The 27,523-nt window shown below is 41.4% G+C and overlaps 1 protein-coding gene across 1 annotated transcript in view; it reads left to right on the plus strand.

The window, feature by feature from the left end:
• The window catches only part of LOC117541869 (receptor-type tyrosine-protein phosphatase mu-like), a 164,405-nt gene that overhangs the window by 67,218 nt on the left and 69,664 nt on the right, over nt 1-27,523 (plus strand). Inside the window, 4 exon segments of the mRNA XM_034209138.1 lie at nt 16,536-16,844; nt 18,899-19,008; nt 24,458-24,659; nt 25,579-25,681. Coding sequence (XP_034065029.1) covers nt 16,536-16,844; nt 18,899-19,008; nt 24,458-24,659; nt 25,579-25,681 — 724 coding nt within the window.

Below are 27,523 nucleotides of genomic sequence, written 5' to 3' on the forward strand. Positions count from 1 at the left end.
GTGGATTTTTGAGTGAGATGCGGCACAGCAGCCTGTCAGTTTACGCTTGCTACAGTAGGTTAGTTTGGCTATTATCATTTATATTTATCTGCAACAATGGATATCAGGAAGTGGTTCACACTTATACACTTGAAAGGAATATGGCAACTCAGCGCCAGATGCAGGCACATTAGAAGACATCAGTTACGTTACCAACGAGCTAGCAAGCCAGCCAGGGACAAGGGAGGCTGGCAATCAATTCTATTTTGAAGAGAAATTGACTCTCAAGCCGGCTCTCTCACAAACTCCTGCTCTGTGCGCAAGCAGACCGCTGCACATCCTCTCTGCCTCACTCAATCTCTCTCTCTCCCTTTCTCTCCATCGCTCAACCTTACTCCACCTCTCCACCCTGTGTGTGCTCAAGTTTGCCTGCGTGCTTGCCCAAGTTGGCACAGCGTTACAAATATGCCACAAAACCAACCAATGGATGTAGCCTATAATAAGACCGTCAACAGCCTTATGGCAACCTAACCCCCCCCCCCCCCCCCCCCCCCCTTGACAAATCTCGAGATTTCCCGGGAAATGTAAGTTTCGGGGTGGGCCCGCCCTGGTAAATCAAATGCCCGCCCAGAGACGTATGTCTGCCGCCGGGTCTGACTGTATGTATGAGCTAAATTAACTTTGAAAACCCACCCTAAAGAATACCACAAGTAACGGGTAAACCGGTAATAATTTAGGTACTCCTGCTAATTCACAATCCATTGGTAGAAACGGTCTATTATAACCAAAGTAAGAGCTGCTTTTGTATTCTCTAATGAAATCTGCTTTTGAATCGACCCTTCAATCCCCTTCTCTGTACGATGCTTTGTCGCCCTGTCAGTGGGTTCTAGGTGGCTGAGAATTGTCATGAAGGTCAAGTTTTTGTAAGGTTGTTTGTGTGTCAATGCACTAACATGGGGATTCATGTGTGTTCACAGCTGTTGCAAATTCCACTTGATTCTTTCTCGTTGCAAATACATTTCTTCTGAGTTTTATTTTAGACAGTCCATTCAGAATTACTTTTGTAACAGACCTTGCAAAACAACACGAGTTGGCGAGCAGCTCTCTCTGAACTCTGGCTTGATAATTAATGACCTGTCAATCACACATCAAACATGCTGCCCAGGGAAGAGCAGGATTTGGAGCTTTTGATATCCGTTAGAACAGTGGTTCTCAAATGGGGGTACGCGGAGTAATGCAGGGGGTACGTGAGATTTATTTTTATGTTAATGAACAAAAAGAAAAAAAACAATTTTAGGAAAATAACGAAGTTTTAGCAGTGTGGGTTTTATATTAACAGAGTTACACATATTTCAAAAAGCGAAGTGTAATAACTGCAGTTTGCCTCCCTGTCAGAATGACGAAGATCCTCAGTGAAGCACAAGCCAATGTTTCTCACTAAATTGAAAGTACAACTTATTAAAAAGATCAGTTCAATGCAATGTCGTCTTAGTGTTATTGCATGATGTTAAAATGGGATTGCCATGAATTTAGTGATGGATTGTAAACATTTGAAATGTAGCATTTAAGTGTTTCTGTGTGTGCTGTACCTCTTTATATAGGCATTTGCTGTACCTCTTTATATAGGCATTTGCTGTACCTCTTTATATAGGCATTTGCTGTACCTCTTTATATAGGCATTTGCTGTACCTCTTTATATAGGCATTTTTTCCCTAACAAATCGTTTTTGTGCTGATCAGGGGGTACTTGGCTGAATTGTTTTTTCAAAGGGGGTACACGATTGAAAAAAGTTTGAGAATCACTGTTGGAAGATAATTAGCAAATGTGATAAAGAATAAAAAACAACTTTTACTGTCAGCTATTTGAACTGTTCCAACAGAACTCCTCTCTTGTACAAGAGAAAACAAATAAGCGAAAAAGAGAGATTCAATTGAATTTGTAAAATGTCTGAAATTTTTTTAGCAGTTCAAGCCTTCCATTCATTTAGCGGTTAATTATTATTTTATTAGTATTGCCTTAGGTTTGTTGTATTTGCGTTTGCACAATCCCTAGTTTACTTTTGAAAACGAAACATTCAAAAAGATTCCCACTTTAACAAATCACCCCCTGCTTACAATAAATGGCCATCAGGGCTCCATTGTTGGTAAAACTCCATTGTGTTTCCTCTAAAGTCTCATTGCGTTTAAAGTAAATAACTGCAGCTTGCAATTGCCCAACATATATCATTGCCATTTTACTTTGGTAATGGTTTTTTATATAGTAGACAAAGCCCTCTCCATTGTTTCCACCTATAGATCTTCATTAAGATTGTTGGCATATGGACATAATTAGTCTTTTGAAGTAATGAATTCTAGCTGAGCACCTGTGCATACTGTTTAGGCATAGCAGAATAACTGCAAATACATACCTATAAACCAGTGGAATAATAACAAGTTTAAGTAAACTCTTTCAACACATCCCTTAGTGTTGGGAACATCTGTGTATCAACATAATTGATATGATTTATGGCTTTCTCCAGACATACAGTAGATCTTGAAACCGCCCTGCCACATGGTTGACTTTATAAATACTTTTATTCAATCTTAATTCTCATTCTGAAGTTCCTGCGAGTTTCCTAATTCATCAGCAACACAGATTGATATCATGTGTGCGACAGAGTGGCACCTTTTTAAATTTGGATCGTTACATTGCTGATATACGATGGGCTTTTCAATCTCAAACATGTACATAAACACTTTGAGAGTGCCTGATGATATTGTACAAATTGCCCTTCTCACAACATTAACCAGCTAAATTCCCATGCCGCACTAGGGTGCCAACTCGGGGAACAAAACTAGCCTAGCCTCAGCATTTTCCCAGGCTAATGCCGTGTGGTGTCCAGAGAAACGCTGATGAAAATGGGATTTTCTCCCCTCGCAGCCCAGGGTGTAACCCCCTCTCCCCACTGTGAAGGTCATGAGCTCATTCATTTTCACCCGGGCTGATAGGGATGAATGGCACTACCTGTGCAGCCTTTCTGAGTCGGGCCCAGCTTCTACGGGGGTCCTAACCCTCGGCCACCCCGCCGGTCGCAGTCGGGGAGATTGATGGCCCCCGACTCCTGAAGTGTGTTTGAGGAAGCAGCTCTGCTGGTCTTTGCCACTGACAGGCAGGGCCTCTGCAGAGCTCCTAATTGAACGGTTAAGACTCACAGGGCTGTGTGATACATCACTGTTGATACAGGCAGGGCCAAAGTCTCGCTCCCCCTCTCCCTGCACTGCTGTCTGGAGGCACTAATGGCAATCTGTGGCCAGTTTAGAGCAATGTCTCTCATATAATTATTCATAGCCATGCCTTGGTCACTTCGCAAACTGAGCAATGTTTCTGATGACAAAGTATGTTTTAATTCAATCTTCTATAAAATAGGGAATGTATAATGCATGCCGCCGCCATTTCAATTCAGAAGCAGGAGGAAGAACGGGGCAGCTTTTGAAAGGTTTTCTTTCCAATGAGGCACTGCTATTACTTTTTCTAGTGAACATCAAAAGAATGTCCTATCAAGGCTCTGTGATTGCTCGAGGGGGTTATTTGTGGGTTTCAAGGGTTTTCAGAATGATTCAAACAACATTTGGCTTCTGTGTATGCTCATGTCTTCCGTCGGTGGATGTTGAATTTCACAGCCTGTTAACATTAGTTATTATTCCCATTTCCTACTGGCCAAAATTACCCGGCAAACATTTGGATCTAAAACAGAAAAGCTTTTGGTAACTGCGCTCGTCTTCCATGTGAAATCTGTGTCCGTGTGAAGTTGTTTACCACTTGAGTTCTCCACGCTTGATAAGTGCTACTTGAAGGAAGACACAGTTTTATCAGGTGGTGCCTTAGGATCACAGCAGGGTACCCTGCATTTCAGCAACTCTATTGAGAAACCATCTCACACTGAGAAACCATTTCCAGCCCACACTAGGACGGCAGATAAGCAAGCCTTAAACAACTTCTCAGCAGTCTGAGCTGTACTTTAGATCGGTGTGGAAAAGTGTTTTCCAGTATCTTCACATTGCAATCTGCTTTGAGTTCAGAGGGTCACAGACACATTTTGAATATGGATTGACAAAACCTTTGAGAAAAGCAAATACTTTCAACATTGTGTTACTCCAGTGGAACACGTATTCCCACATGGGTGTATTCAACCCACTTCTGTTAAAGACGGTTACCTTGGACACTTAAAAGGGGGCCATTTTATGCTAATGTTGTGGCTCATATTTTTATTTTGTGCCTCTACTAATGTCTCCATGCTTTAATGTTCAAAAAGCTCTTTATTTGTCTCATACTGCCTGTGCTGCAGCACCTCTTTTCACCCTCTGTCTGAAACCAAAGCCCAGTCTGCTCTGATTGGTTAGCTGGCCGGCTCTGTTGTGATTGGTTAACCGCTTAGAGATGTCCCACCCCTTATCACGTAAAATGTGTTGGACCACTAGCCAATATATGCCTGAGCGTTACATAGTGATGTCACTCAGTACCAGAAGTACAAAAAAAGGAGTCCAATCGAGGCGTTGCGGGCGGCGTGTGTTGGATAGAATCTCCCTCTGGATGGAACTTCAGGATGTTGGCTTTTGTAGACTATTTATATGCTTTAAAACCTATATCATCAACTTAAAATGATTAGACAGCCATTTGAAGTTGATTAAGCCAGAGTAAGGGGTGCACGTGTCTGCACCCTATGGCCTCTGCTGGCTGCTAGCTCTCAGGCGCTTTAAAAACAGAGCAACATGCTGTCCATGCTGCGTCCAAACACCTGCTCCGACTCCCACCCTTGCCAAGTCCACATCTCCATCTATAAGTTGTCTCCATCTGCGCTCCGGCACCACGTGGGAGTAGTCTCATCTGTTTGTTTTTGCTTTGCCGTTCTGTTGCACAGAGTGCTATTAAACACTGGGGAAATGAGCATTAATCAGGAATCAGCCCTCACATTAAACACTCGTTTGTAACAGTGGAGGGTAGGGAGGAGCTGCGCAATTATGTTCTCCCACACCAAGGTTGGTTATTTACATTTAGCCTCCTGGTGAGTTTGTCCAAAGGGCAGGTCTGTTTTCATGCAAATGAGAATGTCTAGCAACGTGAACATGGTTGTTGTGGTAAAATACCTTAATCTTCCAAGTACAATAATTTGTCTCAGTGACATAACAACTTGAAGGACAAGTGTGAATGTTGCTTTAGTGAATGTTAAGATGATTTACCAGCATACCGAAAAGAGATCCTGCGGACTTGTTTTCAGAAAAGCACATTATTTATACATCTACACGACTTGATGAAAGGTAATTTGTCGTCAGGTATAGGTTTTCAAATGAATACATGCATTCGGAAAGCACTGTGCAATAGGTGTCTGTGGATCCTTAACATATCAAAAACTGGCTGCATCTAAACTAATTTGTTGCTCTCTTTGTACAGTATGTGCATTAAAGACCTTAATGAAAATGTACAGTATAACAGCCAAAGGTTACAGAGGGTAACTTTGGAATTAAGTCTTACTGTAATTTTCACCATGGCTAGAATAATATCTAAAACCATTCTTCTGTACCTTGTGTCACTTAGTATAATTCATACCTGTATAGGTTCTGCTGCATAAGGTGTGAGCAGTACATTCTTGGTGCAATTTACTGTGAGGAAGTTATTCTACATGGAACCAAATACATTTACTAAATGATGAAAGCAGCCCTGTGCCCATCTGTGTTATTCATAGAAATCCCTTGAGATGTTTCATCATATCAAGATCACCTTATCATATTGATATATATGTAGTTCGAACACATTTTTAATAACAAATCAGTAGACCGTTTATTTGATTGAAAACCACATTTAAAGGTCCCATGTCATGCTTTTCCGGTTATTACCCGTCTCCTTGTGTGTTATGGAGGTTTTTATGCATGTAAACGGTGTGCAGAGTCAAAACCCTCAAAGTACACCCTGTAGCGAGTAAAACTCTAACACAGAAAATACGTCCCCAAAACGCCTCGTTGGAGAGACGTCACTGTCCATTTGATTCTTCCGGGTACGCATGATGTCATCCGTACCCGGAACGAAATGGACCAATCCGTGGAGCCGTTACGTTACGTCCGCGGAGCCGTTACGTTAAGCCCCCGCTGATTGGTCCAAATTGACCAATCCACGGACTTCCTCACACACTCAGTGCAGGCAGCTCTGCTGATCTCTCCTCCCTGGCTGATAACAGACAGTTGGGATCGCGGTGAAATTCTCTCTGCAGACCCATTCTCTCTGCAGACCCATTCTCACAGCGTTTATCAACCTTTTTCTTACTCAATATCAAGCCACACTTATTGTTTTTACTTCGGCTGTGACTTTGTGTGTGCTCAGGGTGAGTTTGGCTGTTTCGCTGTGTATCGCTAAACAAGGAAATCACACCTCCACGGAGCTCAGCCTGATTCACAACGTCCCGACTGGTCCCGACCAATCGGAGCACACTGGGCTCACAGGGAGGGGGGGGCAAGAGCTGCAACGAGCCGTTTAGTGGAGAGAGTGAATACTGCTGAATACACATACTTTACAGAGATGCTGTATGCGAAACCAATGTGATTTTGGAAAATTGCACAGTATAAATCTATTCTAGTAGACCTCAACAATGGAATTATGATCAGTGGAAATGGCCATGACATGGGACCTTTAATGCCTTACTTTAAGCACGATTAGGTTAGATTGTTAATATCCTTGCTTTTATAGTATACTACAACTGCAGAGTTAAAGAATACAAGAAGTGGAGTGAAAGTCCAAGGACTGAAGTACAGTACAGGTTGACAATAAATACTGTTGCTAGAAATGTATGGCATGTTATTCCTAACCTGCCAACCAGGTAACAGGCAACATCTTACCTTACTTTGAGTCACACACAGAGCCAGCACATTTTACCTTTACCGATGTTGTCCAACCAAGCTTTACCATTTGATTAACAGGTAGATTGATGATCTGTCAGCTATAACTGCTTGTTGATCCCCTCTATAGCTTGATGCATGTCTACAGGGCAGCTAGCCGAGCTCTATCCCTTTATGATGCTCCCTTTCTTTTGCTACAGCTGAGATTGAGCAGATCTGTCTCTGTGGGTCTGAAAGGACACTGTTTGCTAGGTTTGATGTATCTAATTAATGCTATTGTTGCCTCAAGGCTTGAAAAGAAAGCCACCTCACCATCTCAGATAACATTGGTCTGGTTTGTCACCTACAATAGCTGGCAGTCATGAGACCTATAGGGGGTTATATACCGTCTGAGGCAAGGCGAATGAAAAGCCTTGGTTTGAGGCCCATTGAATTTGTGTTCCTTTGTCAGTGGGAGAAAAACAGATTGAGTTTTTGGTGTGCAGGAAGGTTATAGGAGGACCACAATAAAAGTCTTTTTTTTATCACAGCCAGCTGGAAGTATAATGGTGAATTGTGTTCTATGATATTGGCTCTGCAAAAGGTAGATTGCATTTTTCTCAAGGACACATCTTCAAACTTCTGTCGGAAAAGAGATAGACATAGAGTGAGAGAGACTGCATTTATAGCCGTTTCATTATTATTATTATTTCACTCTTCTCTATCCCTCCATCTATCCGTTCCCAAAACACGACGGAATTGAGACTTTGAGAACAGATGTGCTCAAACGATACTCTGGTGACATGCTCGTAAACGTATTCTCTTCCTACTCTAGAGCTGCATCTTCAGATCCTCACAAACAATTATCATCGAGGTTGTTTGTAACCTCAGCTCTTAAGCCTCAAGAGAGTGATGCATAGCTGTAGTTTAGTCAGGCTTGGCAAGTTCTTTTTTTTCTGCTGTTTAAAAATTTGAACTGAAGTGCTTCTCAAGGTCTTTAAATGTTTCTATTCCTTGTCTTTAATTATTCATGGTCTATCTGCTGTAATTTTTGTCACAGATTTTCTCCATCCTTTTGCTGAATTATAGATGTCCCATTCCCCTTGCTAGGCGTCCAGGAAGCACTCATTCAGTCTGATTGTATAACTCAAGACTATTTCTCCCGTCTCCTCCTCAACTAAAGGACAGGAATGTCAGTAAGGTTTGGATTTATATCCCGAATTCCCCCCACCTAGATAGCTAGATCTTGGATCCCATATATCTCCTAAGTAGGTGGCTCAGAAAACGCAGCAACCATTTCACAAAGTCAAGCGGCTCACTTTGATTTACACTCTCGGTAACACCCTGAGTTGAATGCGACACATGCAGGTTTTTGGCGACAAATGACAACGCCACACGGGCCATCTGGGGAGAGTTGAAGTTGAAGAATCACCTTGGTAACCTCCCACTGCTCCTGTACAGATTGCGAGCCGGTCGGTAAATGAGGGCTTGTGTTCTTCCTGTGTGTAAGCCCTAACCACAGGCATTTTCCCAGGGAACCTGAACACGAAAGACAAAGCCTGTCTAACAGTAAAGATGGGTGTGTGTGTGTGTGTGTGTGTGTGTGTGTGTGTGTGTGTGTGTGTGTGTGTGTGTTAAGACGGATGGGGGAGGATGGGGTCATTCCTGCCTGTCACTCTGACCCCAATCACCGCACAGCATATTGGTGGAAACAAAATGAAAGATTGATTTAACCAGTTCCACCTCCGCTGCCTCCACTCTTCCCATCAACTGGCTGTCCATTTGTTTTCATCCGGTTGGTGGGCTCACCTTTTGCCCCTCAGGAAGACTTGCTAGGTTTGTTCTTTTAATCCCTCTAAATGGTCAGTGAGCGGCAGAAACTACTTCCCTCTGACATTGTATACCCTGTTACTTATTCCACTAACCATTTTCTAAATTTTATTTTTCAATACTGCAATCGACAAGTGCAATTTTTTTTTAATGATTTGGTATTTGGAAAAAAGCAATTTAGCAATGGCAAGCACTATCACCTGGAAGCCGTAATGTGCATTTTGGTGTTCACCTTTCCTGTTGTGTGTTTTTATAAATGGCTAAAATCCCAAACTTTCTCCCCCCCTCCAACCGAGACGCCTCCATTGGACTCCTTTGTTTACTTGGTGACATCACTATATAACACTGGTGGTTCTTTTGGCTAGTGCTCCAGCACACTGGGGCGGGACATCTCTAAGCGGTTAACCAATCACAACAGAGCGAGCCAGAAATGCAAAATGAAGCACTTTTGAAACATTAAAGCATGTAAACAGTTCACAGTAGAGGCACACAATATGAATCTGGAAATTAGCATAATAGGGCCCGTTTAAGTCCATCGCTGCTGTGGTTTGCATCATGGTACTTACTTCATCTCCACCCCACTAAATGATGCCTTCATGATTAATAAACTGTAGAACCCCTTTAGGCTTTACTGGGCTCTCCCAGTATATGCAAAACATGATGGGAGTAAGTCATTATTAATTCATGAACTAACTGATTTCTATCTAAATATACAGTATGTTTGGATTATCAGGCATGTAAGTGGATGCTTTTGTGTTGCGAGTGGCAAACTACTTGCTTCTTTGTTTTCAAACCACCAGCACTTGATTGATGCATTCTGCATGAACAGAATTGCACACTTCGCACCAGTGTCATAAATCACTCACAAACATGCATCATATATTTACTTCTAAAATATGCAAAACCTACTCTCTCCAGTAACATTAATCCAATGTCAACTGAGAATATACTTCAACTTGTTAATAAATAAAACTGTAGATATTCTCTCAATAATCCAATTTTAAAAAAACTAGTATCAAACAGTTAATTTGATTTGTGTCCGTATCATAAAAGGACTAGTTTTCCAAAGAGAACCTTTTCGTAACATGAATTTCCTTTTAGCTCAGATCATGGTCAAAATTGCAATAAAAAAAAAGGGCCAATAAAAGAGGGGGGGTGAGGAAAAATGACCCCTTGGTTCAAAGCATATTCACTGCATTTACACAGATTAGCTTTTTTAAGGCAGCATACAGTAGGATGGTCAATCATGAACAAATATGGGCACTGACTTGGTATGACTTGACATTGTTGGGTCGTGTCATCTATCATCCTCCCGTGCTGCTGAGGTCTGTCTCACTCCCCCCCCCCCCCCCCCCCCCCCCCTCATGTTTTGGCTCTCCCTTTCTATTCAGTGCTGTGAGAAGGAAGGCGTTCGGCCATTCATCTCCACCCCTACAGCTTCAGGGGGTTCATCAGACAAGGTGGCAGCCCAGCACCGGGGCTCATTCTGTGGTTTCAATTCGATCCAGCACGTTGTAGGCCCCTCCGCCCCTCATCCTCACCCATCATGGCAGTCTCATTTATCACGGGGCCTATAAAGAAGGACTTGATAGAGTGAGGAGCGACCACCACCATTCAATAAATCCTTGTGATTATCCACGCCTCCAAGGTGTATGGGCAAAGTGTCTGTGTGTATGTGTGTGTCCCGAGCGTGTGGGCATTTGTCTCTGACTTTGTAATGGCTGTGCAGGGTGACGTTGGAACACAAGAGGTCCGTGTACAGTGCCTTTTAAAGTGCTATCAATTATAACATGTGTACACGCGTCAACCCCAAGGCCCGGTTTGACTTGTTGCATTTGATGAACAAAAACCTTGGCACTTCTCCCCCTCCCCCTCCTCTGTCTTAGCTTTCTTTCTCCAATCTCTCCACCCACCTATCCACCCACACATTGACTCCCTCCATCTCTCCCCTCTTAACCCTCCCTCCCTTCCCTTTCTCTTCCTACAGAGGATTGCATAGAGGAGCACTCTAGGAGGGTGATGGAGCTTTGATTGTCGGTTATCAAAAGCTATCATTACGGCTCGCTTCTGCGGGATATGAAAATGATTTCCTAAGTGTAAAACCCATGTCATTACCTCAATGGCCTCAGTGCTATCACTGAGATGTAATAGAAAGAGGCAAACAAATGTGCTCGCCTCCCCGCCCACCCAGCTCAAACAGAACACAGTGAATAACACACAGCAATGGAGAGATAAGTGATGGCAATACCAGGCCTCGCTGCCTGGAATGGACCACTTTACATGAAAACAGCCCTCTGACCAGAATTTAATCTTCGCCGTTGTCATGTTGTTTTGCTACTGTCTACAACGAAGGCACCTGAGTGTGACGAGACCCGGCTGCCACTCTCCAGCAAGGAATCCGACAGTCTACATGCCATCGTGTGAAAGTCGAGGCATTTCTCTTTTTTCATCACCAAACAGCCAAGCTTCCCCCCCCCCCCCCCCTCCTCCATAACCTGAGCGCCATTTCATCCTGATGAGATAGCACCCAGTCTCAGGAGCCGCATTGACTTGACAGTGGTTTCTAATCATTGGAGAAGTAGTCCTTTCTTCCTCCCCACACCCTCTCGGTTCTGTTTGCAGAGCAGGGAGATGGAAGCGTATGTCAGCAGCAGGCTTTTCTGCTCTTAATCGATGTGGATCTGATAAAGATCACGGCTTTCTGAATGACTCGTACACTGCGAAGCCTGAGGAAGATCTGATAAGTAAATCGTTCTTCTGTACATATAGCCGGTAAGATGCTGAGGAACCAGATCTGCACTGCTGTGCATGCGTATGGACACTCGCATCAGACCGTAAACACACATTGTCCCCCCTCAAGCGTGCGCACACACACACACACACACACACACACACACACACACACACACACACACACACACACACACACACACACACACACACACTTGTCTTGCAGTAAAGTGGCTGTGCTCCGGACATGCCCAATTTGTTTCCTTTCATCCAGGACTAATGTCTCGCTCTACCCAGGGGCTAAGTACACCATTTGAAGCCTCCTCTAGGACAGAAGGCTGCAACATGCGGTTATTTGTTTGTTTTTGTGTCATGTTTGGGGGAAATCATGTTATCGCTACAGCTGCAGTACCGTGTATGCAGGGCCCTTTCAAATTGACAAGACGCAATAATGTGCTGATCATTCCTAAAAACATTATTTAAATGTCATGCTGTAATGACAAAAAAATCACTAATAGTTCTATGTAAATGTCAAATTCAAATTATTCAATTACACCGGTGAGTGTGGGGCAGGTGATAATTTGTTCACCGCTTGGAATATCAATCCGGCTCTCACTGGAACTCCTTCTGTGTGCCCTGGCATAAGATAGACCTCAGTAATATCCTGCTCCAAGGGATGCTTTCATAAGCATTATTATAACTCTATTCCACTAGAAATATCTGCCATACTGGAGAGATATTAGAGTCATATTTTCAGTACGGTCACCCCCCCCAGTGTGTGATAGCTTTTGCGGATTGTAAAATAAAAAAATGGTATGGATTTCAAGAGATAGCCCTGTTATTCCTTGTTGTGATTTGTGCTTGTGCTTTTGATACTTAGCCTCTTACTGCTCGGTCAATAACACTAAACTAGCAGTCACAGAAGACTGGGATAATAGGCTCATCTCATCAGCTGTCATTCATGGGGCCTATTTGAAAATGGCTGCACGGCCTCCCATCTATACACGGAAAGGTTTATAAAGGATATCAGCCATTCAGCGCGACCCATTCATTTGAGATTAAGCGGTGGAGGAGGGTACAGGGTGTGTTTGCTTTTTATTTTCCTTCAAAGTCAACCATGACCATTCTCTGAAATGGATGAGGCACCTTGTTGTTCAGGAAAACAGATGATGTCATTCTGAGTCATGGGGCACAAGTTCTGATTGGGCGTCCGTCACAGATCCTCACATTTTACTGCCTCCCTCAGACAGCTGGCATTTGCACTACAGGGAGCCAATGGGGTAACAAACAATTAGCCCTTTCTCAACAAAACTGCAGGGAGTGGGTATAGAATAGTCAAAGGAGCTGTTTATTAAATGGTCAATATTCTTTTATGTTCCTTCACTACCACTGTTGGTGCACCAGCAAAAATATGTTTACAGGGGCTGTATTCTGCTCCTTTTCAGGGTCATATTTCTATTTTGTTAACATGTTTTAAAGTGGACCTATCATGCAAAATACACTTTTGTACATCTTTTATACATGAATATGTGTCCCCGGTGTGTCAGAGAACTCACCAAGTGTCAGAAAACACAACCCTCTCTCTTTTCCTCCATACCCAAATCTCTAAAAACGGGGCCGCAACGGATCTGATACAGACTGATCCAGATTTGAAAATTCTCTGACGTCAGAAACGAGGAGCTCCGCCTATATCCGACCTATACCGTGTCGTTTTTCTCATACTGATATTCTGAACAATCTGTGCTGTTGTATTTGCTGTAAAGTGTCTCTACTGTAGGCTATTTTTATTATATGTACAGCACTTTGGCTCGACCAAAAATCGTTTATAAATGTGCTATATAAATAAAACTTGATTTGATATGGGCAACTCTCCACCTATCAGGAGGAGACAGCCACGGCCATTGCCGTTCGAAAGTGCTGGAGACGCTGTAGTACATATGCCAGGCCTGTAGGTGGCGCTGTAGTCTGCCACAAAAGCAGCGAAGAAGACATCTCACCGATTCAGCCCTTGCAAAAACAGGGCTAAAAAAGAGCGAAATGAGGCAAGGCTAAAATTCATGATCTGTATTTTGAAAAAAAGACTTTGCAGACATGTTTTATATAGGTATGGCCCTACAATATATGTTTCAAATATAGCATGATAGGTCCACTTTAATGTTCAAAAAGCTCTTTATTTCTCTCCTACTGCCTGTGCTGCAGCACCTCGTTTCACCCTCTGTCTGCTTAGAGATCTCCCGCCCCTCAGCCTATCACGAACAATGTGTTGGAGCGCTAGCCAATTTAGGTGCGACTGTTACATAATGATGTCACTATGGGAGTGTGGGAGAGAAACCCTCTCTGGAGGAAACTTTGTATTTTAGACTTTGTAGATGATTTAAATGCACAAAAACCTAGATAACATACTAAAGAAAGGTAACCCGCCAAAAGCATGAAAGGGGCTCTTTAAGGCCCAAAAAGACAAATGAATTCCATTTAAAGCTAAATAATTAATTTATCCATATGTGGCATGGGCGATTTCTCTCCACATTGATATTATTCACAATTGAATACATTTGCCATATTCACAAGATGATACAAACATACAAGTATAAATCATACACATATAAATGCAGAAAAATCAATAAGAGCAAGGAGCCGCTTGCCCTACTTCCCCCCCCATCCCACCCCTCTTGTTGTTCCACAGATATTATAAATAGTTTGTTTGCAATCATATAAGTTCCTCTGTTCACATACATTCTCACATTACATTACACTATTTGCATTTGTTTTAACATAATCCTATTTTGATTTTCCTCCTTTACTGTATGTGGCATGATCTATTCTTCTCCACAATTATATTATCCACAAGTGATTCAGATTCTTGTTGGCGTCCCTCCATTGGCTAGAATTAGCGTACAGTGGACATTATCTGTGATGTTCCACAAAGATGGAAGTGTGACATTCTCCTCGAACGCTCCAGAAATGAGACTTTCCTCCCATCCGCTCGTTCACGTCTTCTTGAGATTCACACTTTGGTGCATTTGTCACTTTGAGAGCATCTGGTTTAATTTGATTTCTTTGCCTGGCCACACTGCAATTCTCTGTGCTTTTAGTGTAACCATTGCCTACTGTGTGCGGCCAACAGATAGTTCCGCAAATAAAAGGGGTTTAAACTTTTATTTTCTGGACAGCTTTTTCTAACATTGCAACATATTTGAAGATGCCTGTCCATCGCCAATTTTCTCCAGTTCTGTGTTGGAATATCTTATTGCGAAAGTGTGAAGACATTTGTTTAAAATAGCAGCTCACTTTTTTTGAACCAATACATTTATCCCCGTACTCAAACATACTTTTCTCCTATAGTTGACGTGGCTTATTTACTGTCTGTTAGCGTTAATCCTGAATATGTATTCCTTTTGAAGATAGGTTTCGAACATACTATTTCATGCCAAAGTTTAACATTTGTATTCAATTCTAACAATCATTTGAGGTCAGTACTAATAAAGTCTATGCAAATGATTACACACTATCAATGGAGTACACCTAGCATTTTCAAAAGATTTAACAATGTTACGCAGTTTTATTAAAGCTTTAATGGACTCTTAGCCAGTAGAATAGGTTTGCTTTTATAAAACCCAATAGATAGGATTTTAGTAGTCGTTTTTCCAACTCTGTGAAATACAATAACATCTTCTCTGTCTTTTCCTTTATCATTTTTGGAAAGATGTTTGCCCTTCCTGACACTTTTTTTAAACATGTTTTCCCTTTTTCTATGCTCATGTACTGTAGGCTTCACATTAACATCCAATTCTCTGTCCGCCTCTTTCTGACCCTCCTAATGCTATTTCATCTCCTAATGAAATCTGAAAATGTTCCATCTTTCATTCAACAAGCAGCCACATTTATTTTCCCTCACTGTTCTTCTTCCTACATTATCCTCTCCATTGTACAAGCTTCACATTTCCATTCATTCCTGTCTTGTAGCATTTTACTAGCAACACAAGAAACTTAATCTCGTTGTTAATCATTCCAGTACATTTTTTTAAAGATTCCCAATAAAACTTGATCAGCTGGAAATGATATTTTATATGGGTTGTCTTGTAAATGCAAGTGGGGATCACATTCATAGGATGCCAACTGTTTTATTCATATAGATTCTTGCTTGTTTGTCAAGTCCTTTGTAAAAAATGAACAGAATGCTGGAGCTCCAGTCCAGTCTAGCCCCATGCACCTCCTGAATGTTAAACATGGCTGCTGTTGCTGCTTCTGAATTGCTGGACTGTGTCTCCTGGGGAACGGGGAAATTGAGCCCCGGCTCTTCCTAATAGGTGGTAAAGTGTTAAGTTCCAGAGAAATGGACTGCGAATTTAACCTGGAATGGAAATTGATCCCATTACCTCTTGCTTGGGCTGCTTTCCTCCCATAGGTAGGAGAGCAAGAGAGGAAGAGAGAGAGAGTAAAATAGACGGGAAGTAGAGAGAGAGAAGAAAGAGAGCGGGAAATAGAAATGGTGGAGCCACAGAAAGGGAGAGGAAATGAGGAGGGGGAATGGAGAGAAAAGAGGTGGAGAAAAGATGGGAAAGAGAGAGGAGAAAATGGAGAAAGTTGAAGAGAAAAGGCAAGGAGACAGAGTATTTGTGATTAGAGGTGATAGGATGGCAGTGGGGGTTGTGCTCTGCCTGGATTGGCAGGCTGGCTGACTCTGTATCACTGTGGCGCTAATAGCAGACCGCCACTGGGTGAGATGGGGAAAGGCAGAGGACAAGGCAGAGGAACGGCACGCTCTGAAGGGATGATACACCTCCTGCTGAGGGTTTCCACCAACAGACCTGAGCTGTCCTGGTGTGAGTCGCCACTGTGAGACCAAGTTAGCAACGGTGATGGGATGTGGCAATGCTCGGTATCAGGCTGTGGCTTTGAAATTTCTAAAATATTTTTCTGGGAATGTGAATCCCAAACAGAGTAAATGGTATTTCAATTCGACAAAAAAAAAAGTCTGGTGGTGGATTTTCTTCAACCCAAAGGAACACATCACCTTCCCTGTGCCCTGGCAAAGACCTTTAATAATGTCCTTGATTTTGTTGAAACTGTCTTGCACAAGCTTCTCCTTTCATATGGCTTAATTGATTATCTGTATGCATGCTCACGCTCGTCTCTCTCTGTCCACCCCACCAGAGCCCATGCACGGCCCACAAAAGCTGGAAGTTGGGGACATCCAATCCAAACAGGTGACGTTGCGCTGGGTGCCTCTGGGCTACAACGTGACCCGCTGCTACAGCTACAACCTGACCGTCCAGTACCGCTCCAAGGTGGCCACCAAGGAGGAGACCCGCGAGGAGGTGGTCTATGACACCCAGAGCCGCGATCCTCAGCACACCATCCACAACCTGACACCCTTCACTAACCTCAGTGTCAAGATGGTGCTGCGCAATCCAGAGGGGGTCAAGGAGAGCACGGAGCTGGAGGTTCAGACTGATGAGGATGGTAAGAGTGATGCAAGGTTACTTCCTGTACAGGTCAGGGAAGAATTACACGAGAGCTTTTCTGCCTTTGTTTGAAAGAACAGATAGATTGAGAGGGCAGTCATAGAGCAAAGGGCTGCAGGTATAACAGATATAACCAAATATCTAACCCACACAGCAACCCAGAAACCCTTACTGTTTAGAATACAGTCATTTCACTGGAGAACTATAATGTTGTGTCAACAATGTAAGAACAGAGAACCAGGCTAATGTATACAATTGAAAGGACAGGTTAGTGTAATTCAGGAGAAAACACAGGTTGCTGACTGTGAAATTAAAATGTAGCTATTTCTTACTAACATTATGATTTAATCCTGTATAAATTGCATATTTAATGTTTCGCAAAAAACACAACAGACCTTATTCAGGCAGGCCGAGATGGTGAGGTAGGCGATTTCCAGATAAAAACACTTAAAATATTGGATTAAAATAATAATTTCCTTTCCGTTTGTTCCATATTTTCTAGGTTTGGCTGAAAGAGATTTAGCTAAATTGATCCTAAGTTATCTGCTAATATAAGGAAAGCAAACAAACAACCCAAGATTCAAATACATTAAAACTACAATATTTAAAATATTACATTTTGGAAATTAAATGTATATTATTTATATTTACCTTATTTTAGAGGAAGGAAAAAAGCATAGCAGAAAAACTCACCTTTATTTGAACATTTGTGACATTTTGATCTCAAACATCGGTGGATAACTCTCACCTGATCATAAGAAGCTTGCACAAAAGGTACATTTCTGGATTCTCCAAATATCTTCAAGGGGTGCACGAGTCAAATGAAAATCTTCTATGTCGTCTGGTTGTTTCACCTCCTTCAAAGATGAAAGATCAACCGTGTTGCATCAGCAGACACAGGAAATGAACTCTAAAGAAGTCTCAAGGAGCCCCGGCCTCCAGATAACAAACGGGCTCAGCTGATGAAAAGAGAGGTGTGTGTGTATTGGTGTGTGTGTGTGGTGTGTGTGTGTGTGTGTGTGTGTGTGTGTGTGTGTGTGTGTGTGGTGTGTGTGTGTGTGTGTGTGTGTGTGTGTGTGTGTGTGTGTGTGTGTGTGTGTGTGTGTGTGTGTGTGTGTGTGTGTGTGGTGTGTGTGTGTGTGTGTGTGTGTGTGTGTGTGTGTGTGTGGTGTGTGTGTGTGTGTGGTGTGTGTGTGTGTTGTGTGTGTGTGTGTGTGTGTGTGTGTGTGTGTGTGTGTGTGTGTGTGTGTGTGTGTGTGTGTGTGTGTGTGTGTGTGTGTGTGTGTGTGTGTGTATAGACTGGCTTCCCTTATGGGGACAAATTGGAGGTCCCCATGAGGGGAATCATTAATTTTAGGGTGAAGACTTGGTTAGGTTTAGGGTTAGAGTAAGGGTTAGGCATGTGTTGGTTAAGGTTAGGATAAGTCTCCAGAAAATGCATGTAAGTCAATGTAATGTCCCCTGAAGTGATGTATACATGGTGTGTGTGGACATCTCCCCATCATTCTGTTTCGCTTACAGAATGAAAGCAATTCACACGAGAGGTTAAAGGACCACATTTCTTTGGCAGTATATTCCTGCTCGAGTAAACAGCAGAAAGATTACAATTCCTACTATTCCCCAGAGGTTACTCGTTCATCTTTGTTTGCAACAGATTTCCAGTGTAGGAAAGTGTTTTGCTGTTAAACATGTCAGGGAGAGTGTTTTGAGTGACAATGACGCGATAAATCTCACAAAGTCCTATTAAGCTGTGTTTGACTTTGGCTCACGGCCATTTGTGTACTAGGTCCTTGAAGAGCTTGTATTGATTGTTTTATGCACATCAACACGAACTGCTGGGCTGTTTAAATCATAAAGGAAAACACTGAAGCTGCAAAGTATGAACTTGTTTTTTTAAACATTTGACTTGCCTTGAAAATTATGCACAGAAGATGAAAGAAATATCCATAATATGAATTCACAAGGGTCCTACTGTGTTTGCTTTTTCTACACCCTGAACAATTCTACTCTGTCACCAGTTTTAAGAAACGTCTCTGATTATTTGTTCCACAGTGCCAGGGGCTATTCCTCTGGAGTCCATTCAGGGCAGTGCCTATGAGGAGAAGATCATCCTGAAGTGGAGAGAGCCGGCGCACACCTACGGGATCATCGTTCAGTTTGAGGTACTCTAGCTCCAGGGTTAGCTAACTGTTGAACAGCTTTAGAGTGGAAAACAGACTTCCAATATGAGGCTGTTTGTTTCTCCTCTCTATGGATCATGTGCATATGGGCAGTAGTGTACAGAGCTGTCAAGAGAAATGTTCAAATAGATTGTATTATCATGTGATTCCTTTTGTTGGCTTGTGCTAGGTTTTATGTTAATATGCTAGTTGGGGAACAGTATTTCATAAAGGGAGATTACCAGTTACAGCACGCATATTAAAAGTTATTCAGCTTATTTTTAGGAAGTTGTGTTCCTCAAACTAGTTTAGATAAGGTGTGACTAAGGTACCATGGACATCTTATTGCTTTAGATCAGAATGAATCAGAACCTTGTATTCGTCCCACAGTTGGGGAATTAACAGCGTCACATGAGCAAGGTACAGATAAAAGGCAGATGAAAGGCAAATGAAAAATAAACGTCTTGCATATTAAATAAAAAGAATTAATGGTCAGGTTTCATTTCCAAAACGGTATATAATAAACTTAGTCAAGTCAGTTTTAATTAAAATGATGGGCATATCTTACACAATTCACCTTTTTAAATGTCTCAGTTATTTGTTCTTGAAGTCACAGGCCTGTGTTTTAAAGCCATTAAGTGTAAACCTTAACTGTTTGAATCACATAAGATCCATGTTTGTGGAACAGCTTACAAAACGAAATCTCTCAGTTAGGTTTGCTTAAGTCACGGGTTTCACTACAGTATAAACCAAAGCTTCAGTTTTCCTTTCCACCCAAGTGTGTTTCACAGTAGTTCATCATTTAACCAGGAGAGAATCATCTTCAATCTGCCAAGAACTTCAGTCCTTCGACACATGAGCGACCTCTAAAGAAAACACAATCTCTGGAACACATATCACGATTCAGCACCCGGCAAATGTTGACATAAGGCTCCAAACGGCCCTTTCCACTCTTGTCTCGGAGCTGCATTGAGTCTTGAATAATAGAAACAGTCTTCACACACACACACACACACACACACACACACACACACACACACACACACACACACACACACACACACACACACACACACACACACACACACACACACACACACGGTATATGTACACATTGATCTTAACCAGCTTAAGGTGGAAGTAATCCTCCAGCTTTTCCCAAAGATTGATTCTCCTCTGTTGATTCTCCCTCTTGTTCGCCCTTTGCTCACGCTTGCTATTTTGACTAGGTTAGCAATCATTGACCGGGCTGTTCTTCATACGACGAGCGCAGATTGAATAGTAAAAGAGATGCAATATAGGTTGCTCTATCCACTGCCTTGTTATCAGATGAATGAAATATGACTTACTCTTGTTTCGGCACAGACATTTCAATCCAGGCCAGAAAGTCTTAAAGTCCTCCGAATAACAAGGCAGTGTGTATCAAGCGTGTATTGTGTACTGTGTGCAGCACTTAGAGGTGCCGACAGCATGCAGGAAAACAATGTTTATAAAAACGGTAGGTTTACCACACACTTAATCACTTTTAGAGCAACATGTTTCAGTTGTTTATCTATTTAAAATGTCATGGTACAAGGAAAAGCCTTCAGAGCAAATGGCGTGGTTTGCAATGCCGCTTTGTCAGGTTCACTCATATTTACGTTGAGGCAAATGTGTTTCACTTTATAAAATACCCACTACAGGCTATTATATTCCTACGCTGCAGCAATCACTTCTCTCTGTGCAAGTCTTTACAGTATTGTAATGTGCCGAGTTGAAGTGAGCTATAAGTCACAAATAATCCTCGAATAACACATTTTTCACGAGGCCCTGTTGCAAACATTAACAGTGCTGTTTTGTGTCTGCTTGGTTATTAATTTCAGTCCGAAGTTTTCAGTTTATGTGAACCATTATCAATTAGGGGTATGAATGGTAAAAGCTAGTTTAGTTTGTTTGCTTTATGGGAGAAAAGGATTTATATATAATGTTAGAAGGGAGACACTGGGCACATTGAAAATATGCTTTTTGGAGTTTTCCCTTTCCTTTAGTGGGTTTTATAGGTTGTTGTGTATGTCAATGGTCTGCTAATGCTAAAATCCAAAGTTCCCTACAAAGAGAGTTTCTCTCCCTCCCCCCCCCCCCCCTGCCTGAAACACCTCCATTGGACTCCTTTGTTTACTTCCCTAACATTATGACATCACTATGTAACATTCACGCTTCTATATAAATACCTTTTTGACCATTTAAAGAATATGTCCTCTTTACGATTTGGAAAGATAGGGAAATAGTTATTCATTATATTACATTTGTAATATTTGTTGTGCTCAATGGGGGCCCATACATGGATAGAGATGTCAGCAGTACCTTAAATATCTGGTGTTTATATACAGTAAAGCATCATTATAGGTTTTCTAAATATTACAAAACATCCTGACATTATATTGAATCAGCTTTGTTTTAAAATAAGACTAATATCATCCTAACAAATGAGGTATAGCGAGCAGCAGCATGTCAGGTGTGTCCCCTTCACACCGCTACAGTCTGACTCTCTCTGGTTTAGACAAATAAACCATTCTGCCGGTATTCCCCAGAAGTTGCTTCTTATAAGTCAAGACCTTGCTTTGATTTGACATTATCAAAGGACTCAAAGTGAAATACGTCTGACAAGGCCTGATATCAAAGAGATTTCAGCTCCACTCCTTTCTGACCAATCTCTTCGAGAGCCATTTCATTGACAGACTGACACGAGCCTGTTTCTCTTTAAAGGCATGCTGCAGGTTCTCCACATATTCCTTGTTTATCAGTCATATTTTGTAATGTTTGGGAGTAAGCATTTTATTTTATTGATGTTGTTGTTAGCTGAAAATAACATTATCTTTTGTAGGGAAATCACAACAAAAATATTCATTTTTTTCCCAGAAAGGTTATTTTGTATCATGCAATTTCCCTTTAGAGAAACATTCTTATAAAACATGCAGCCTTTTCATATAACTTACATTTAGATTATTAATATTTACCATAGGTCTATCTGAAAAGGTTAGAAATCTTCTATGAATAGAAGTATCAAGCAGACTTTAGGTGAGTTTTCTCTTCCATTTTATTTTATGAGAACAGAGTACACAGTATCCCTCATCAACAGTTGGCTTCCTTCAATATTCTACGAGCAAAGGTGCTGGAGATTATGCAGGCATTTATATTTTATGAATGCTGAATAAATTCAACAATTTCCTGCCTCGGATAGAAAAATGTAAGCCGATGTGATTTGAAAAGCCTAATACAGCAGATTGAGTAATAGTTACAAGCCAGCTCAAATTAATTTGCTAAAATATTCTTCATAATTGTTCCTGTCAGCTCCATTATAATTGTTAAAACCTGTCCATGTGCCCACTGTTGAAAAGTCATTTCAAATTCCTCTCCCTGAAATGTTATGATATAGGATTTGGCATCACAGACTCATTTCCCAGACAAAGACTAAATGAGAAGGCCTCGAAGCATTTCAAAACTTGATGGACACAAATTATGCAGCACTCCTAAGTCCTTTTGTGTTTTCTTAATTGGAATTATAATGGAGGTTTTCCTTTACCAGCAGAGGCATTTTCTTAAAGTGGGACTTTACAGTTATTCAAAATGGATATTAGAAAGAAAAAACACTCACCTTAATGCCTCCCTCCAGAGCCCCCTGTGTTTATTAATTGGGAAGGAATACATTAAGTGTATTTCCTCTCTCCTTTAAACCACAGGCTTGCGTCAGCTTTGGCTTTTACAGTAGAGACTAACGGCTGTTATGAAACAACTCCTATCCACAGACCTTTTTATACCTCGCTGATTTTTTTTGAAATGCCAGCTTAAAGTCTTGTTGACATAAAGTCAGAAGCTCGCACAGAAAAAAAAGAGAGCTACTTATCTCAACATAAGACTTTTTAAAGTGGCATTTGGCTTTACTGAAAAGAACAGCAGAGACAGATAAACTAATTAAAAACTGTTCTGTTTTGGACTACATTATAACAAAAAATCAATGTTTTTTTCCAAAAGTTCACTTGTCATATGAGTATGTCATAAATCATGCCTAGTGTATTACAAGACAATACTGAGAGTCTACAGTTGCTTGTTAAATGTCTTCATGCTAACATGCTCCAATTAAAATGCTAGCATGCTGATGTTAAGCAGGTATAGTGTTTAACATGTTAACCATCTGTCTATGGTTAGCCCGCTTACGTTTACCATTTAGTTTTAAACACGAAGAACAGCTGAGGATGAGGTAACGTCATTAGTACTGCAGATACTATTGCATTTACATTTAGCTGTAATAAACTCAGTATAGCTTCGGTAGTTTTTTAATAAGCATATACACAAAGAAGTAGAAGTAGTAGGGAGGCTGTGGCACAGTAGAATAATCCGTTGGTTTTGGGATCAGGGGGGCACAGGTTCAAACCCCGCTGCAGTCAGCATGTTGTTGTGTCCCTGGGCAAGACACTTCACCCCAAATTGCTCCTTTGGGGATTGTCCACAGTATTGAATATGTAAGTCCCTTTGGATAAAAGCGTCTAACATGTAATAGTATAACATACTGTAAGACTCTTTTTTGTTGTTTGTTTCTTACAATTTTGCAATTCTTCATCATAACACAAATAATTGTGCAAATGAATCCCCTCCTTTCCTACCATCCCCCAGCAGAAATAATCTCAAAGAAAAAACAAAAATACTGAATAGTTAATAGAAAGTTCAAAATACCAAAACTAAAATATAGCTAGCTGCATACAGCAGCACCAGCATCCATGTCATGGTGCACAGATGGCATATCTACCGTTGAGCTAAGATGATTTTCAACGCCATCAAACAAAAGCTGAGTTTGATGGCAAGTAAATATGTTTTGCCGCTGTCAATCATCTGGTTTTAGCTCCCTAAAGAAGGCAGGAACATAAGACTCTGCAATAAGAAGAATTATGTTGTGGCTTTCTGTAGGAATTTTGAATAGAGCAGAGGGGAAAGTGGAACAATGGATCAAAATGCTGCAGAGGCCTTTTTTTAAATTCACTTTTATGAATGATGTGCATGTAAACAATAGTGCATAAGGAACATTGTGGGTACTCTGTATCTCTCTATGATTAATGTATGTGTTTATGACTCTAAAAGCTTTCTAACAACCCCTCCACATCCTTTATTTTACTTTATTTCTCTCGCCCTCATTTTATGTTGTGTTTTTGTATTGGAAAAATCAATAAAGACGATGTTTAAAAAAATATATATCAATTTTTACGATTATGTTCATAAGTTTACTTTTTTATAATTATATAATTAATGTGAACAAAACTATAAATTAGCATGAGTGGAATAGCTTAAGCTGGCCTAGCCTTTTGGATGCCTCGTAAAATAAAACATCAAACTATTTATTTGCATGCATACAGTTCCGTCTCAGTGCAGAGTACCAGAGGTCACCATCAGAATATTCATCATTTCCTTCCTTCCTTCCTAGATCTCCTACAAGGCAGTGAGCTCCTTTGACCCCGAGCTTGACCTCTCCAACCAGAGTGGGAAAGTAGTGAAGTTGGGCAACGAGACCACCCACATGTTCACAGGCCTCTACCCCGGCTCCACTTACTCCTTCACCCTGCGCGCCAGCACCGCCAAGGGCTACGGCCCCCCCATCATCACCCAGTTCACCACCAAGATCTCAGGTCAGTCGGGTCAAAAGCATGGCCACTCAGTGTGTGGATGAAGTGGAATAAGTAGTGGAGCACTTACTGCCGCTGGAGTTATTTAGGTCCAAATGTGAGGAGGGAAAATGGAACTTGATTATAACTGGAACAAAGAAAGAAAGCACTCATTTCACTTGCATTGTCCGGAGGGTTAAAGATTAAAGTAAAGCGAGGGGGTCATTATTGTGAAATCAACCAACATTGCTGAATAAATCAATTATTTTAACACATTATATTGTTTAAAAAAATACGTTTTTATGTCCACTGGAGTCTATGATCAGAACTGCGTCCATAGCAACTGTTCAGAAATAACAGACCACATAATTCTGTAATTGACCAATCAGGATGGAGTATTAAACAAAGCCTGGTAATATATTTATTTTTCTTATTTGATTCAGTTATTGCTCTACTTGATTCAATTCTGGTGCTGTTTTGTTGAATATGAATCCCCTCCCCTATTCTCTCTGGAAATTAAAATAATTTAAAATCCATTGTCCAATTGTTAAAAGACAAAATGTGCCATAGTTTACATGGTTTGATTTAGATCATGACCGTGAGGCGTGTTGGCAATTTTTCTTAGTTTGCACATTTTTATATTGAGATCTATGTTCACATCTTCAAAGCATTTATTTTGGAAATATGCTGTGAATATGTGACAGCAGCAAATGTTTCACTCCTCTGTTATTGCTCTACTTAATGATTAAATGATGGTGCTGTAAAGGGAAAAGGCAGTAAGTGCTCAGTGTAAAACTGAGAAAATTGGCAGCAATTTTTTTTTATTTCTGTTTACTGCCGAGCTGAATGACTCATTATACAACATGGTGCAGACATAAATTGAACTGTTTTGAACCTTTGCATTGCAGTGTAGTTAAGACCCCATCATGTTTTTTCTCCTTAGCTCCTTCCATGCCGGCGTATGACCAGGAGACCTCTCTGAACCAAACGGACAGCACCGTCACTGTACTGCTCAAACCTGCCCAGAGCAGAGGGGCCCCCGTGAGGTAAGCTTTCACAATCAGAACTCACACACACACACACACACACACACACACACACACACACACACACACACACACACACACACACACACACACACACACACACACACACACACACACACACACACACACACACACACACACACACCAACCACACACAACATCAAAACAGCACATTACGAGGAACCACCATCAGCAACAGCAATTATCAAAGAGCTTGTGTTATCAATACCCCACCGTGCAGGGAAATTGCCAGGATATTCAGTAGCTTACTGTACGCTTCTCATTTTCTCAGATTTATTTGTTTGTGCATTTTGATCCTGTGAAAAAATAAGCACATCCCTTTGAAGATGAGAACAAAACCCGGTGCAGCCAAGTCTAGCTTCAGGATCTCTTTCCTTTTACAAGTCTTTTATGTAGCGGGCTGCCCACCTCGAGCCACCACAGGCTTTCTGCGAAACGAAGGAATTCTGCCTGCTTGATGCTGCATTTGTTACTCATTATTAGGGAAGCAGTGCAGCTGTACTGTGTACAGGAAATGCCAAGCTGTTGGGCAAATGTCATCATTTGTGGTTTACCTAAGGCCACCGTTGGCTTCTGGGAGCAAAACTGCTTTCTTCATGATCTTTTTGTTCGTCAGTATTAGCTGTTACGCTTATTCTGTCAATGCAGCCTAGAATTCAAGCTTATCCTTCCTGTTTATTAGCATTTTGTGGTTCAAATGTGTTTTCCTTGTCAGCCATTGATATTAATATTAGGGATGCTCCGATCGATCGGCCGCCGAATCTGAACAGCCTTAAATTAAATTATTCAGGTATATTTTTCTGTACCAAAACCTTACATCTAGTTGTATTGCACCTCAAATGTTTCTTTGTATAGCACCTATAAGAACTACAATTTAAAATAAAATGTTCTCGTATATCAAGAAAGTTATTTTATCCGAAAAAAGGCATTATTGAATAAATAAGGAATAACAAATTTGGAGTACAAATGAACTCTACACATTACAGGAATAGTTTGAAGAAGGAAGATTTTGGGGAAAAATATAAATGTCCCTTTTTTGAAGATAGGTCTGAAATACTCTTTCAGACCTATCTACAGGAAATCAGCCTATCAGCACAAACAAGACATGTTAATTACGCAGCGTCCACACGGCGGCGTGCGTTGAAGCTTGCCGTTGGGCGTCTCTGAAATTCGACCAACAACCAATCACATGACTCTCCCGCCCCAGACACATAAGCAGCGGTTTGATTGGCTAGAGCTTGTACTGGCATATGATTCGATTGGCTGGCACTTCCGCCGAAGCTTCAAAAGTTGAACATTGCTCAACTTTTGAAGCGAAGTACCGTGAGCACAATGCAGTTCGGCAAAGTGTGACGTCACCCCATTCAAAGTGAATGGGCAGAAGCGTTGAAGCTTCAACGCACGCCGCCCTGTGGACGGGCCGTTAGCTCGCTTCAGGGGTGCTGGTAGACAGATTCACCTTCATATTTAACAGATAAGAGTGTGGTATCGATCTTATCTTTTGGCAAACACATTTTCAAAGATGAAAATGAATCCTTTCAACTTAAAGCACACATAAGGATATACCTTTCTACATCCTCCCTAAGTCAAACACGAGAGTTAGCAGTAGTGCACTGTCTATGCCAATATTAAAGGAAAGAAGAAAAGCTCAAAATAGCACAACAGAGGGACCCTAAAAGAGGGGGTTAACCCCATCATATGAGGAGTGATAAACGCTAGTGCTCCCTGTAAAACTCAATTTTACACCATCACCTCATCTGAGTCCTTTAAAGATTACAGCCTGGAGATCTTTAGTCAGGCTTGTCAGCTCATGTTTACCGT

Source organism: Gymnodraco acuticeps, unplaced genomic scaffold, assembly GCF_902827175.1.
Source record: "Gymnodraco acuticeps unplaced genomic scaffold, fGymAcu1.1, whole genome shotgun sequence".
NCBI classification, from domain to species: domain Eukaryota; kingdom Metazoa; phylum Chordata; class Actinopteri; order Perciformes; family Bathydraconidae; genus Gymnodraco; species Gymnodraco acuticeps.